This window comes from Nerophis lumbriciformis, linkage group LG16 (genome assembly GCF_033978685.3).
Source record: "Nerophis lumbriciformis linkage group LG16, RoL_Nlum_v2.1, whole genome shotgun sequence".
Classification (NCBI taxonomy): Eukaryota; Metazoa; Chordata; class Actinopteri; order Syngnathiformes; family Syngnathidae; genus Nerophis; species Nerophis lumbriciformis.
In genome coordinates, this window is record NC_084563.2 from 37,216,140 (window position 1) to 37,230,865 (window position 14,726).

The 14,726-nt window shown below is 40.6% G+C and overlaps 1 protein-coding gene across 3 annotated transcripts in view; it reads right to left on the reverse strand.

Moving 5' to 3' along the window:
* Nucleotides 1-3,839: 3,839 nt before the first annotated feature.
* LOC133617229 (high affinity choline transporter 1-like) overlaps nucleotides 3,840-14,726 on the reverse strand; it is a 48,574-nt gene continuing 37,687 nt past the window's right edge. For all 3 annotated transcript variants that reach the window (XM_061977092.1, XM_061977093.1, XM_061977091.1), the window contains 4 exons: nucleotides 8,590-8,733; nucleotides 6,703-6,856; nucleotides 6,393-6,610; nucleotides 3,840-5,277 (listed from right to left, as the gene is read on the reverse strand). In XM_061977092.1, the coding sequence (XP_061833076.1) occupies nucleotides 4,738-5,277; nucleotides 6,393-6,610; nucleotides 6,703-6,856; nucleotides 8,590-8,733 (1,056 nt within the window). In that variant the 3' untranslated portion in view covers nucleotides 3,840-4,737. The remainder of the gene's footprint in view (nucleotides 5,278-6,392; nucleotides 6,611-6,702; nucleotides 6,857-8,589; nucleotides 8,734-14,726) is intronic.

Below are 14,726 nucleotides of genomic sequence, written 5' to 3' on the forward strand. Positions count from 1 at the left end.
CACACACTGGGTGTAATAAAATTTGTCGTCTGCATTTGACCCATCCCCTTGTTCACCCCCTGGGAGGTGAGGGGAGCAGTGGGCAGCAGCGGCGCCGCGCCCGGGGAATAATTTTTGGTGATTTAACACCCAATTCCAACCCTTGATGCTGAGTGCCAAGCAGGGAAGAATGCTGGTATGAGCTTTTAAACATAACCCGTTAACTGCTGCCAATCAAATGGTGAATAAGATACTCTTTAGGGTTCATATGTTTGTAAATCTGACTGTGATGAAGTCAGTGCCTCACCAGCCATCAACCTCACCGCACGTCACTGCCAGCTGGATATAGTCTGACTCACTTCGACGCACAGCAAGGCCTCTGGAACCAGTTCTCTCGAGAGGGGCTGGACTCTCTTCCACACTGGCGTTGCATGCAGTGAGAGGCGACGGGCTGGGGTAGCAATTCTTGTTGCCCCCCCGGCTCAAAGCCTGCACGTTGGAGTTCAACCCAGTGGACGAGAGGGTAGTATCCCTCCGCCTTCGGGTGGGGGGACGGGTCCTGACTGCTGTTTGTGCACGTGTTCAGCTCATGATCCAGTGTGGCTGGATCAAAAGAGACGTCGGAGACGCTTACTGAAACAAAAGTTGCTTTATTACAAGCATGTCATTACACAGGACTGCACAGGATGTGAGGTCAAATATGGAGGACTCCTGAACTGGAGAAGTCAAACCACCATTTATATATTCCTTCTTTCTCTGTCTGGGTGTGTTCTAAGTCAGGACAGCACAACCTGACCATGTAAGGAGATGTCTGTGTGTAGTGACTGGAAAACAACTGCTTTTAGTCATAACTCAACTGTTAGCATTGAGCTAGACAGGTAGTCTTTTCTCAAGGATATGGTTGTCACTTTTGCATTCCGAAGTCCCAATTAGGGCCTCTTTCCTACGAGAAGTGATCCAATCCACCAGCGAATGTCAAACTTAGGGGCCTTATCTTATTATTTGCTCAAACTGAAATACCACTATTTACTTAAAGGCCTACTGAAACCCACTACTACCGACCACGCAGTCTGATAGTTTATATATCAATGATGAAATCTTAACATTGCAACACATGCCAATACGGCCGGGTTAGCTTACTAAAGTGCAATTTTAAATTTTGCGCGAAATATCTTGCTGAAAACGTCTCGGTATGATGACGTCGGCGCGTGACGTCACGGATTGTAGCGGACATTTTGGGACAGCATGGTGGCCAGCTATTAAGTCGTCTGTTTTCATCACAAAATTCCACAGTATTCTGGACATCTGTGTTGGTGAATCTTTTGCAATTTGTTCAATGAACAATGGAGACAGCAAAGAAGAAAGCTGTAGGTGGGAAGCGGTGTATTGCGGCAGGTGTTGTGCTGGATAACGCACCCCCGCCGTAGAATGCACCCCCTGACTGTTTTGCCGGATAACACAGCCGGTGTTTCATTGTTTACATTCCCAAAAGATGACAGTCAAGCTTTACCATTGGCCTGTGGAGAACTGGGACAACAGAGACTCTTACCAGGAGGACTTTGAGTTGGATACGGTACGCATGCAGCTGTGGCTTCCAAACATTTGATCGCTTGCCCGTACGTGCGTGCCGCTATGTGCATGTCACGTACGTAACTTTGGGGACTTTGGGGAAATATATGTGCTGTATGAACTTTGGGGAGGTGAACGGTACTTTGGGCTGTGGGATTGAGTGTGTTGTGCAGGTGTTTGAGTTGTATTGGCGGGTTATATGGACGAGAGGGGGGAGGTGTTTGTTATGCGGGATTAATTTGTGGCATATTAAATATAAGCCTGGTTGTGTTGATATATATGTCTAGTGTTTATTTACTGTTTTAGTCATTCCCAGCTGAATATCAGGTCCCACCCGCCTCTCACAGCATCTTCCCTATCTGAATCGCTCCCACTGCCCTCTAGTCCTTCACTCTCACTTTCCTCATCCACAAATCTTTCATCCTCGCTCAAATTAATGGGGAAATCGTCGCTTTCTCGGTCCGAATCGCTCTCGCTGCTGGTGGCCATGATTGTAAACAATGTGCAGATGTGAGGAGCTCCACAACTTGTGACGTCACGCTACTCGTCTGCTACTTCCGGTACAGGCAAGGCTTTTTTATCAGCGACCAAAAGTTGCGAACTTTATCGTCGATGTTCTCTACTAAATCCTTTAAGCAAAAATATGGCAATATCGCGAAATGATCAAGTATGACACATAGAATGGACCTGCTATCTCCATTTAAATAAGAAAATCGCATTTCAGTAGGCCTTTAAACTTGGTGGTTGGCTTTCTCCAAGATGAATATGAACATTCACCATATGTAGAACATAATATGAGTTAATGAATTCACCTCAATAGCTAGTATACATGTTTCTGTACTCTCATATAAAGTTTGATCTGCTTCCATTTAAAAATGAAATGTTTCCTATAAGGTTTACAATCCAGGTATTATTTAGCCACCCACAAGGAGAAAAATCATTTTTAAAAAGTACGCATGAAAGTGCCATAGTTAACATACCTGTATGCTTTTGAAGTGGTGAGATTTGTTTAATTGTTATCAAGAGAGTTCATTGATTGGTTTTCTAAATCATACAGTAGTCTTCAGGTGTTGTAACAAGACAGCTGCTATAAAAGGAATGACCTCTTCATTCCCAGCTGTAAAGGCGCACCAAACATAAAAACTGAGGGGACCCTTTCATGTGATTCAAGTTCTATGCAATCAGAAATGTGTACATGCTGCGGCCTCATGCTCCAGCACTTTTTTCTGTGCTTATACAGTCATAACTGTATCGGTCCATCCTGGTCATGTCCTGTTATTCTTTTTAGTGTAATGTAGATTTCTGTTACCAGCACTCCTAGTCCTTCTGTTTACATCCTTGTTAGTAGTAGCGCTTGGGCTCATACACCTATTTCTATTTGTTAATTAGTGTCTCCACCTGCTACTGCCTTTAATGTGCAACTCTGGAGACCGTCTGTTCGATTTACGCTACTGTTCGCGGTTCATGTTAGCTTTACGCTATTGCTTTTGTTTCACGTTTTACATGTTTGGACATTTCTAGTTTTGCCTTGGGCTTCACGTGTTTAAACGGCACACTTTCTTTTTGTATTTTGCCTCGTGGAATAAAAGCTAATTTTACCTGCCGCTTCCTTGTCCTTCCGCATCGTGAGAACACAACCATCCCAACCATGCAACCCTGAAGTGAATTAATTAACTCATTATGTTTTGCATATGGTGAATGTTTATATTCATCTGGGAGAAAGCAAACCACCAGTTTAAATAGTAGGTATTTCAGTTTGGGAAAATAATAATATAGGGCTGACATTTGTGTGTGGATTGGATTAGTTCTCGCAGAAGAAAAGGCAATAAAATTGGACCTTGGTATACAAAGGTGATGGCCCTATCCGTGAGAAGAGACTACATGTTTGGATTGATGTCAACATCTAAGATCCAACTGCACTCCAACTCTTTTGCCCGTCCGCCCAGGAGAGGGCGACAAGACCAGAAATACACATCAACCCAAAAGTTAAGTTAAAGTTAAAGTGCCAATGATTGTCAGCAACAAGTACCAATGCTTTTTGTCATTGAATTTGGTTTTTAGCTATAAACTCAACCTGTAGAAGTAGATTGCACTCTGTCCGGCCTCTACCTTCAGACCTGCACAACTTGGGTGTCCCGTCTGAAGAATTCAATCAACAACACATTTATTTTAACTGGATGGCCTAATTCTTAACTGAAATTTAACCTAGTCAACATTTACAAAACGGAAAGGTACAGCAGTAAATTATTCTCAAACTGGTTTACCAAAACACAAAAAAATATACAGCTGAATTGTCTTTTTTTCTTTTATTGGCAACTTTAAAAACTTAAAAATCTCCTTTCTCCACCCGTCTCTCATTCCTGTATTTTACAAATTGGTGCATATCCCCATTAACAAACTCCTTTAATTTCATGGATCAATACTTTGTCTGGCAGAAAAGAACGCAAAATGCAGACTCAAAGGCTGGATCCTCATGTGGCAAAACACAAGGCCCTCTTAACAAGTGGGAGTCCAGGAGCAAAAAAAAAAAGAAGCTAGGTAGGACAGCACCAAATTGACAGGAAGGATAGCTGAAGAATACAATACTTGGAAAACGATTTGATGAGAGTTGTGATGTCGTCAATGAACGGAATTAAGTTTTGTCCTCTTCCTGCAGCAGCTGTGCTAGGTAATGAGCTACAGGCTTTTTTACCTAGATTACCTGGACTATCGCTGTGACTTTTGGTGCTGTTTTACACAAGATACCAGGGTATCTAACTTGAACACACAATACGAGTGAGAAATACACCAATATTAATTCACGCAAGGAAAACTGGAACATGACCAAAGCAGGAACATGAAACAGGAAGATAACACTTTCGTTTCCAAATGGAAAGGAATTTAAATGGCTGAGCCAAGTCTGTGTGATACGGATTATAACAAGGCTCATCATTTTTTCAGTGTTTTGAATCAGTCACATAACATTTTATGTGTTCATGGATTGTTCAAATACAAAGACGTTGACGACTTTGATCATTATTTTTTCTAGGAGTTAACTGATGTTAGGGTGCTCAGAGGATATGTTGGTCTGTACAGCGTGTGACACAAATTCAGTGTTTCTATACTGACTCTCTTCTCACGTCAAGACTGTTAACTCCTGTTGAGCAGATGAGCATGTCTGCCTCCTGTCCGGACCCATCTATTTACTTCTTAGGCCCGTCTGCCGCTGGTGGTGTCCAGTAGCTGCTTGAACATGGATACCTTTACTTTGTTTCCACGGGTCCTCTTGTCTTCGGAGATGTTCTGCTGGCTTTTGATCTTAAAAAAATCCCACTTCTCAGACAACAGGCCTTTGTCAAAAATGACACTCATCAGCCAGGAGAACAGCAGGATGGATAGCAGCGAGGTGAGCATGATAGTAGTGCGGAAGGGGAAGTATTGGGTAAGTGTGCCCTCTTTATTTTTCCGGATGCCAGGGTAGGAGATGACAGGTGGCAAGCCGATGAGTGGCTCTCCACTTAGAACTCTCATAATGATTCCCAAGAAGAAGCCCAAACTAGCACCGTAGCCATTGGACACCTTGAAGAAAAGGATGCAAACCAGCTGAGGGAACATGATGGTGAAGGACATGTCCACACCCACAAGCCAGAAGACCAGAACACTGCTGTCCAGGAAGGTGAGGCCAGTACCAGCCAGACCCACAGCCACCACCGAGACACGAATAACCCACCGCATCTCACGATCTGATGCCTGACACAAGAGCGAGAGAGAACTTTAAAATGTGGTTTATATATAGTCTTGGGATCATAAGAAAACACAATGACCAAAAGCTATTTGTCATAAAGTCCCTAATGTTTGTACATTTAGGGCATACTTGCCAACCCTCCCGGATTTTCCGGGAGACTCCCGAAATTCAGCGCCTCTCCCGAAAACCTCCCGGGACAAATTTTCTCCCGAAAATCTCCCGAAATTCAGGCACACAATATAAACAAGCATACCTGCCCAATCACGTTATAACTGTAGAATGATCGAGGGCGAGTTCTTGGTTTCTTTTGTGGGTTTATTGTTAGGCAGTTTCATTAACGTCCTCCCAGCGCGGCAACAACACACAACAGCATTTCGTCTACCATAAAGCAGTTCGTCTGCCATAAACGCAATGTTGTGACACTCTTAAACAGGACAATACTGCCATCTAGTGCATTTGATGAAAGCACTTTTTGTGTGCCACAAAGCAATGCATCATCAGTGAGGGCGTTCAGCATGGTTAGAAAAATAGTGACAAATAGAACAAGGATGGACAATTCAACCCTTAACTCAACAATGAGTAGATGAGTGTTATGTGTGTATATGTGTAAATAAATGAACACTGAAATTCAAGTAGTTATTTTATTTATATATATATATATATATATATATATATATATATATATATATATATATATATATATATATCTATCCATCCATCCATTTTCTACCGCTTATTCCCTTTGGGGTCGCGGGGGGCGCTGGAGCCTCTCAGCTACAATCGGGCGGAAGGCGGGGTACACCCTGGACAAGTCGCCACCTCATCGCAGGGCCAACACAGATAGACAGACAACATTCACATATATATATATATATATATATATATGAAATACTTGACTTAGTATTTCTTATATATATATATATATAAAATACTTGACTTGGTGAATCCTAGCTGTAAATATACTCCTCCCCTCTTAACCACGCCCCCAACCACGCCCCCTCCCAACCACGCCCCCCACCTCCCGAAATCGGAGGTCTCAAGGTTGGCAAGTATGATTTAGGGACTTTATGAAACATTTAAAAATTTTAGTGTGAAAGTGCATTCTAGCTCAAGTTTTCACCTGCTTTCTGAGAATGTTCTTGTAGATGTTGGAGGAAAACAATGATGCAGAGGACAGCAGGGCAGAGTCCATGGAGGACATGACAGCAGCAGCTACAGCTCCAATACCAATGATGGACACATAGGTGGGAGTGAGGTACTGCAGGGTAATGGGGAGGATGGAACCTGCCTCGCCACGTTGATATGGAGTTGGTAGTCCATAGACTGTTGAGTTCCAGTCTATGGAATTAGTTTATAGAGAACCAAAAATAAGAACACGTTACAAGTCAAACCTTGCTTCCAGAACTGAAGTTAAAACATTTAATGTATACCAGTAGACGCGGCAACTGCTCCGAACAATATAGAGGGGACACCCAGCACCAGGCAAAAGGAGGCTGAAATAAAGCAGGTCATTTGAGCCTGGGTGTATGATGAGGCGGCCAGTATCCTTTGGTAGAACGCTTGGTAAGCCAAACCACCCAAAGCCTGGTAAAAACAAATTTAGCTTTAAGATGACAGGAGGCAGCACAAGACAGAACAATCCTAACTTACATGACCACTGGGATCATGGTACTTTTTCAGATCAAATAACTAAAGTTCAGCTTCAATTAAAGGGGTCATATTATGATTTTTTTTCTACATTTAAAACATTTTCTTGTGGTCTACATAACGTGGTGATGGGTCTTTTGGTCGAAATGTGACAGATTTGTCTTACAGACAATCTTCAAGCTCCTTTCTGACTGGCTCTTCAGGATGCGCCGTTTTGTGGACGTTCTTATTTACATGTTCGACTGCGTCTTCTCCCCATCAGCCAAGGCAGATATAAGTTAAAACTGTATTTCTGTTGGCAGACTTTCATAGAATGCCTCTACCTATCTCCTTGTTCAAGTGGTCAACATTTTTTACATGCGATCTATCCTGGTCAGCCAGTTCCCTCTAGCGGTGTCTCTGTCTCCTCTCCCCCTGATGCATGGTCAGACAGTTCTCACTGTGAGGACCGTTTTCACATTGAAGACCATTTTGTACTTCAAATGGAAAGGGTAAGGGTGTTTTAAAAGTTGTTCGACAAAGAGAGTTTTTGTGGGTCTCCTGCTCCTGTATCCTGGACCTGTCACTCATTCGCAACTTCCATTTGCTTAATCTAGGTGAACCAGAGGAACCAGGTGCACCATGTCCTTCGAGAGGGGGGGCGGCGGCTATCCTTCTTCCACACCTTTCATACCTACCTTTGTGCCACGTCTGTGTTGCAGTTGCCATGTTTGGGTTCTGTGCACAGCTGTTACCAGTCTCCAATTACCCTGTCTTGTTGTTTTTTGCTACGGTTTCTATAACTCCTCGTTACCTGCATGTTTCCAAAGCCAGCTAGTCCTTGTTACTTATTCCTGTTGTGTTTTTGCGTATTTGTGGGTACCTATATTTTGTGCCTCAAACTACCTGGAAAACATTGTCTTAACCAGCTTGCTCAGTTATTTTGTTTGTTGTGGCTTCGCTCTGTTTAGTTGTTTTTTTAAAGATTTTCTTTGCTACTTTCATAGGGGCAGCAGCCTCAACAATAAACCCAGACATCCTTCTTCCCGGCTACTTCGTCCAGCTCCTCCCAAGGGATGCCAAGGCGTTCCCAGGCTTGCTAAAAGACTTAGTCTCTCCAACATGTCCTGGGTCTTCCCCATTGCCTCCTACCTTGTACCCGCGATCTTGGCCTTTTAGTCACAACCCAAAACTCAATTCCATAGGTGAGGCAAAGAATGTTGATCGACCGGTAAATTGAGGGATTTGCCATTTGGCTCAGCTCCTTCACCACGACAGACCCATGAAGAATCCTCATTACTGCAGATGCTGATCTGCCGGTTTATTTTACAATCCATTCTTCCCTCACTTGTGAACAATACCCCAAGGTACTTCAACTCCTCCACTTGGGGGAGGATCATGTCCTCAACCCAGAGATGGCAACATCCTTTTCCAGGCAAGCTAACACCGGACTTGCACGATAGCACTTCCACTAGGACTTTCCAAGGGAGATGGTCGAAAATCTTCTCCAAGTCCACAAAACACATGTAGACTGGTTAGGCAAACTCCCATGCACCCTTGAGGACCCTGCTGAGAGTATAGAGCTGGTCCACAGTTCCACGACCAGGTCGAAAACTACTCTGCTCCTAATAAATCCAAGGTTCGAATGTTCGGCAAGACAACAAATATAATTAGAAACACTTTCGACTCACCAGCACCATGAAGTCGTCAAACCACTTGCCGACTTCATTATACTCCACCTTGCCAATCCAAGGAGCCTGGAAGCCCTGATTGTAGGCGGTCAGTGAAATGTCCAAAGAGTGTGGGTTGGTCAATAGGAAAGGTACACACACCCACTGTGTACACAAACACAAAAACACTTAGCTGGTTTGATTTTATCTATTAAACAGAAATAGAAAAACACAAAACAGGCCTCTCAGTAGACGCCAATTTCCCATCAGGTTCCTGCCCTGCAGTCCATAAAGAAAAATAAACGTACCTACAAAACCCAAAACCACTGAAATTGGCACGTTGTGTAAATCGTAAATAAAAACAATACAATCATTTGCAAATCCTTTTCAAGTTATATTCAATTAAATAGACTGCAAAGACAAGATATTTAATGTTCGAACTGGTAAACGTTGTTATTTTTTGCAAATATTAGTTCATTTGGAATTTGATGCCTGCAACATGTTTCAAAAAAGCTGGCACAAGTGACAAAAAAGACTGAGAAAGTTTAGGAATGCTCATCAAACACTTATTTGGAGCCCACAGGTGAACAGCTAATTGGGAACAGGTGGGTGCCATGATTGGGTATAAAAGCAGCTTCCATGAAATGCTCAGTCATTCACAAAAAAGGATGGGGCGAGGGTCGCCACTTTGTGAACAAATGCGTGAGCAAATTGTCTAACAGTTTAAGAACAACATTTCTCAACGAGCCCATGTGGTGTATCGCTTACACACTGGTGTCGTTTTTTGATGCAGTACCGCACGAGGGATCAAAGGTCATGGGCATTCAATGTTGGTTTTCAGCCTTGCCGCTTACGTGCATTGATTTCTCTAGATTCTCTGAACCCTTTGATGATAGTACGGATCGTAGATGGTGAAATCCCTAATTTCCTTGCAATAGCTCGTTGAAAAATAAATGTGGTTCGTAAACTGTTAGACAATTTGCTCACGCATTAGTTCACAAAGTGGTGACACTCGCCCCATTCTTGTTTGTGAATGACTAAGCATTTTATGGAAGCTGCTTATAAGTAGAGTGTTATGTAATTTTTTAAAGGGACGCTGTTATGCAAAACCAACTTTTCTTACCTGTTGGCACTTGTTTTTGTGTATTAAGGATCCTCATAGGTCATTGCGGAGATATTTATAAAACAATCTTGCCTTGCCTTGTACGGTAGGGTAATGGTTAGTGCTCGTGCCTCACAGCGAGAAAGTCCTGCGTTCGATGTGCAGTTTGCACATTCTCTCCGGGTACTCCGGCTTCCTCCCAGGCTGATTGGCAACACCAAATAAGCCCTAGTGTGTGAATGTGTGAATGCTTGTCTGTCTATCTGTGTTGGCCCTACAATGAGGTGATGGTATAGGACATGGTATAGGTATAGGTCCCCGCCCCTCTGACCCCTTCATACTAACTCCAAACGAGCAATTTGGAAATCGAGGAGTTGGTGACGTATTTGTCGCTAATTAAGTTAGAGGATATCTCTAAGACAGGGGTGCTCACACTTTTTCCGCAGGCGAGCTACTTTTCAATTGATCAAGTCGTGGGGATCTACCTCATTCATATATATAATTTACATTTACTTATTTATGAAATATATGTTTTTGTTAACAAGTTAAAGGTGTTTAATGATAATGCAAGCATGTTTAACACATAGTTAATATTGTTAAAGAATTAAAGGTGTTTAATGATAATACAAGTATGTTTAATACATATAGTTAATATTGTTAACAAGTAAAAGGTGTTTAAAGATAATACAAGCATGTTTAACACATATAGTTAATATTGTTAAAAAATTAAAGGTGTTTAATGATAATACAAGCATGTTTAATACATATAGTTAATATTGTTAACAAGTTAAAGGTGTTCAATGATAATACAAGCATGTTTAACACATAGTTAATATTGTTAAAAAATGAAAGGTATTTAATGATAATACAAGGATGTTTAATACATATAGTTAATATTGTTAACAACTTAAAGGTGTTTAAAGATAATACAAGCATGTTTAACACATATAGTTAATATTGTTAACAAGTTAAAGGTGTTTAAAGATAATACAAGCATGTTTAACACATATAGTTAATATTGTTAATAAGTTAAAGGTGTTTAAAGATAATACAAGCATGTTTAACACATATAGTTAATATTGTTAATAAGTTAAAGGTGTTTAAAGATAATACAAGCATGTTTAACACATATAGTTAATATTGTTAACAAGTTAAAGGTGTTTAAAGATAATACAAGCATGTTTAACACATATAGATTCCTTTCTTTCATGAAGACAAGAATATAAGTTGGTGTATTACCTGATTCTGATGACTTGCATTGATTGAATCAGACAGTGGTGCTGATAATGTCCGCATTTTCGAATGGAGGAGAAAAAAAGTCCTCCTTTCTGTCCAATACCACATGAAAGTGGTTGGTTTTTGGCATCTTATTTGTCCAGCTTCCGTACTCCTTTGTATACACTTTACAAGAAATACATTGTCGGCAAACTCCGTAGCTTGCTAGCTTGTGCACGCCAGCTTTCTGAGACTCTTATTTTGGTAGCGCAACTGTGCAACTTTGCAGTCGGTCTTTGGAGTTTTGACGACAGGTACGGCGCCAGAGTCTGTTGAAATAAAGTGTTTCTCGCCTTCCAGTCGGTAATTTTAATGAGCTGGCAGCAGCCAGCGTCATCTCACAAGACCCTCGTGTGCCGTGAATGTCAATCAAGTGACGAAAGTGACGTCATAGTAAAGATTTATGATCGCTCATTTTTAGGACTATTTTTTTAATGCCTGGCTGGTGATCGACTGACACACCCTCCGAGATCGACCGGTAGCTCGCGATCGACGTAATGAGCACCCCTGATCTAAGAGCTTTGTGCGAATCCGCCATTGTCCAGTCTAAGATTTAAGTCACTAAGTTGGGACGACATTCATGTCTCTCGTTTTCGTGTTAGCATTTAAGGTAGTCATTAGCATACAAGCTTTCTTTTTTTTAAGTAAATGAGCAGTATCACCACCTTTGAGTTTACTGAATTGGAGTTAGCTTTACAACAACTTTATTTTAAAATGGTAATACTGAGTTGTACAGCAGTTTGTCAATAGTACTGTTTCTTTACATCCCTAATGACACCTATCACAGAATTTCCTGAACTGTGAAATTTAATTCAGACACATACATTTCCAGAAAAAAATACTCATACGTTTAAGTCAATTTCACACCGTCAGCTGATAATGATCAATAGATGTCATAATAAAGTCATTAACAAACGACAAAACTACAAAAAAAATATTTCAATAATAGCAATAACTGTTTTTACTACATGTACAAACAATACAGCAACAACATAACATTTTATAAACATTTATTAATTATACACCACAGTAGTAGAAACTAGGGTTGTATCGGTACTGCGATACCAATGAATCATAATCGGTACTATACTGTCTCTAAAAAGTATAGTTTCTGTTTTTCTTTAACGGGCATGATGGTGCACCGTCGTCACTTCGTGACTTTGCTGGTTCTACGAGCAGAGGAGCAATGTTCAGCAACACTGAACGCCCTCAGCAAGATGTGCTTTAAGACATGGCTAGCTAGCTAGCTAGCGGCTAACGTCCATCCGCAGTCGGCAGCATTTTCTACTTCTAAATCACTAATCCTTGCCTCCATGGCGACAAATAAAGTAAGTTTCTTACAAGTATCATCCCTGCAGGACGAGAAATAGCTAAACATGCTTCACTACACACTGAAGGTGGGTACAACAGCTCACTGGTGCCACCGCTAACAACCTGGCGCACTTGAATGTAAACAAATGGGGGGCTCTACACCTGACATCCACTGTAATGATACCAAGTACAAGAGTGTATCTAGTCGATACTATAATGATTACATCGATATTTTACTTACTTTAAAAAAAATGCATATTATGTTTATAAACTCAGGAAATATGACCCTGGACACACAAGGACTTAAATTATGACCAATGTATGATCCTGTAACTACTTGATATCGGATCGATACCCAAATTCGTGGTATCATCCAAAACTAATGTAAAGTATCCAAACAACAGAAGAATACGTCTTTATGACATTTTAACACAAGCATAGATAGAAAATGTTAATACAGAAAATAACCAGATATTAACAGTAAATGAACAAAAATAGATTAATAATTCATTTTCTACAGCTTGACCTTCATAATGTTGACAAAATAATAGAATGAGAAATGACACAATATGTTACTGCATACGTCAGCAGACAAATTAGGAGTCTTTGTTTGCTTAGACAAGTTGTCTAGTATGTTCACTGTTTGATTTAAGGACACAAATTGTTCTTGGATTGTAATAAGAAACATGTTTAACGTACTGTAAGATTTTTTTGTTAAAATAAATCAAATCAAATCAACTTTATTTATAGAGCACATTTAAAATTTACCACAGGGGTAGCCAAAGCCAATAATGCGATTTTTTGTGATCCACTTTTTTTAGAGAAGTATCGAAAAGTATCGAAATACATTTTGGTACCAGTATCAAAATATTGGTATTGGGACAACCCTAATAAAAACATTCACGATATCAGCACGTTCAATTGCATGTACTAGAGATGGTCTGATCTAGTATTACGATCGGCATCAGTTTTGATACTGGCCAAATTTACTGGATCGTATACAAAAATATATACCTGCTCAAACCTAATCCAAAAGCCCAAACTATCATGTGATCAGACAACAAATTTTACATTTCTCTGTGCACCTTTAAAGGAGAACTGCACTTTTTGGGTAATGTTGCCTATCATTCACAAACATTAAGAAAAGACGGTGGATGTATTTTTATTTATGCATTCAAAATATTAAATAAATGCGATCAAAACTCCGCTTACAACAGAGCCTATGGGAACCGCTCTTTTCTGCCTATAAAGTGCTTAAAACAACATCCAAACACCTCCATTAAGGGTTCATATACATGATGTAAGTATATATGTAATGTAGTAACAGGACATTAAATATTTACGTATTTTGCTCATTTTAAGCATACAGTGTCAGTAACTATAGTTTGTCGGTACATCTGTAAGTGCAAGTTAAAACTCTACTAAGCAAAGTGAAAGCCATTTAACAACAACACCCAGAAACGCCTTTAAAAACGCATCAACGTTCACTTTTTGTTACTACTCACTGCAGACTTTGGGATAGCCAACAAACATAATAAAACATTACTTACTGTGCAAGGTCTGCTGGCATTAGGATGCCTATTGCTAGGATGTTCATATATTCTCATTTAGATGAATGACTTCACAAACAAAAAAAGTGGGGAACCAAGCGTCTTTAAGTGTTGTTCTCGCCATTTCTGGTTCTAATCAAATTACTGTTTCCATCGTTGACATGCTGTTGCCGTTATTAGAATGTGAAATGGCTTGTTACTACAATTTGGTTGAATTAAGCACAAGGTTTCTGGTTATGGCCACACCAGCTGCCTGGAGAGAGATGATGACGTCATTGTAAATACGCTGATGATGATTGACTGGGTGGGCGGATCATGCCCTACTCACGCTGTCTCACTGCACGCTCTGACTGACACACAACAAGACCCCCGATAATTGTGACAAGCCGCAGACAGGGAAATTTAAAGGTAGCGTTCTCAAACTGCAAGTATTGGCACTAATTTTCGCTCATTGAAATGAATGGCACGAATGTTTATGCAATGCGCACGCAATGTCTAGGAATAAAGCGTTTATCCACGTCTGCCTCAAGCAACTCGAATTACACCTCACATCAACACGACAATTATTGCTGCTGCTAACCCAAACCCAAGCTCAAATGCAGCCATTTTTAAAAATCAGATTCATCACATTTTGGAATGCAGATTAATCATGTTTAATCACAGGTGATTACTCGCTTGCATTATTAAAATTAGCTTAAGAAAATACCCTACTTTTGTCCACAAATGCAATTTTATTGTCAGACTGTCATTAAGGAACGTTATGTAATGTTCTACTTGAATGCATGTCATTTATTTGCCCAAAACTTTCGAACAGTTTTACCTTAAGTTCTTTCAGGCTGTGAACCGAGGTTAAAAAGACACAAAGGATAAATGTTACTTTGTGTCTTTTTAACCTCGGTTCACATTTTTGGTACAGTATT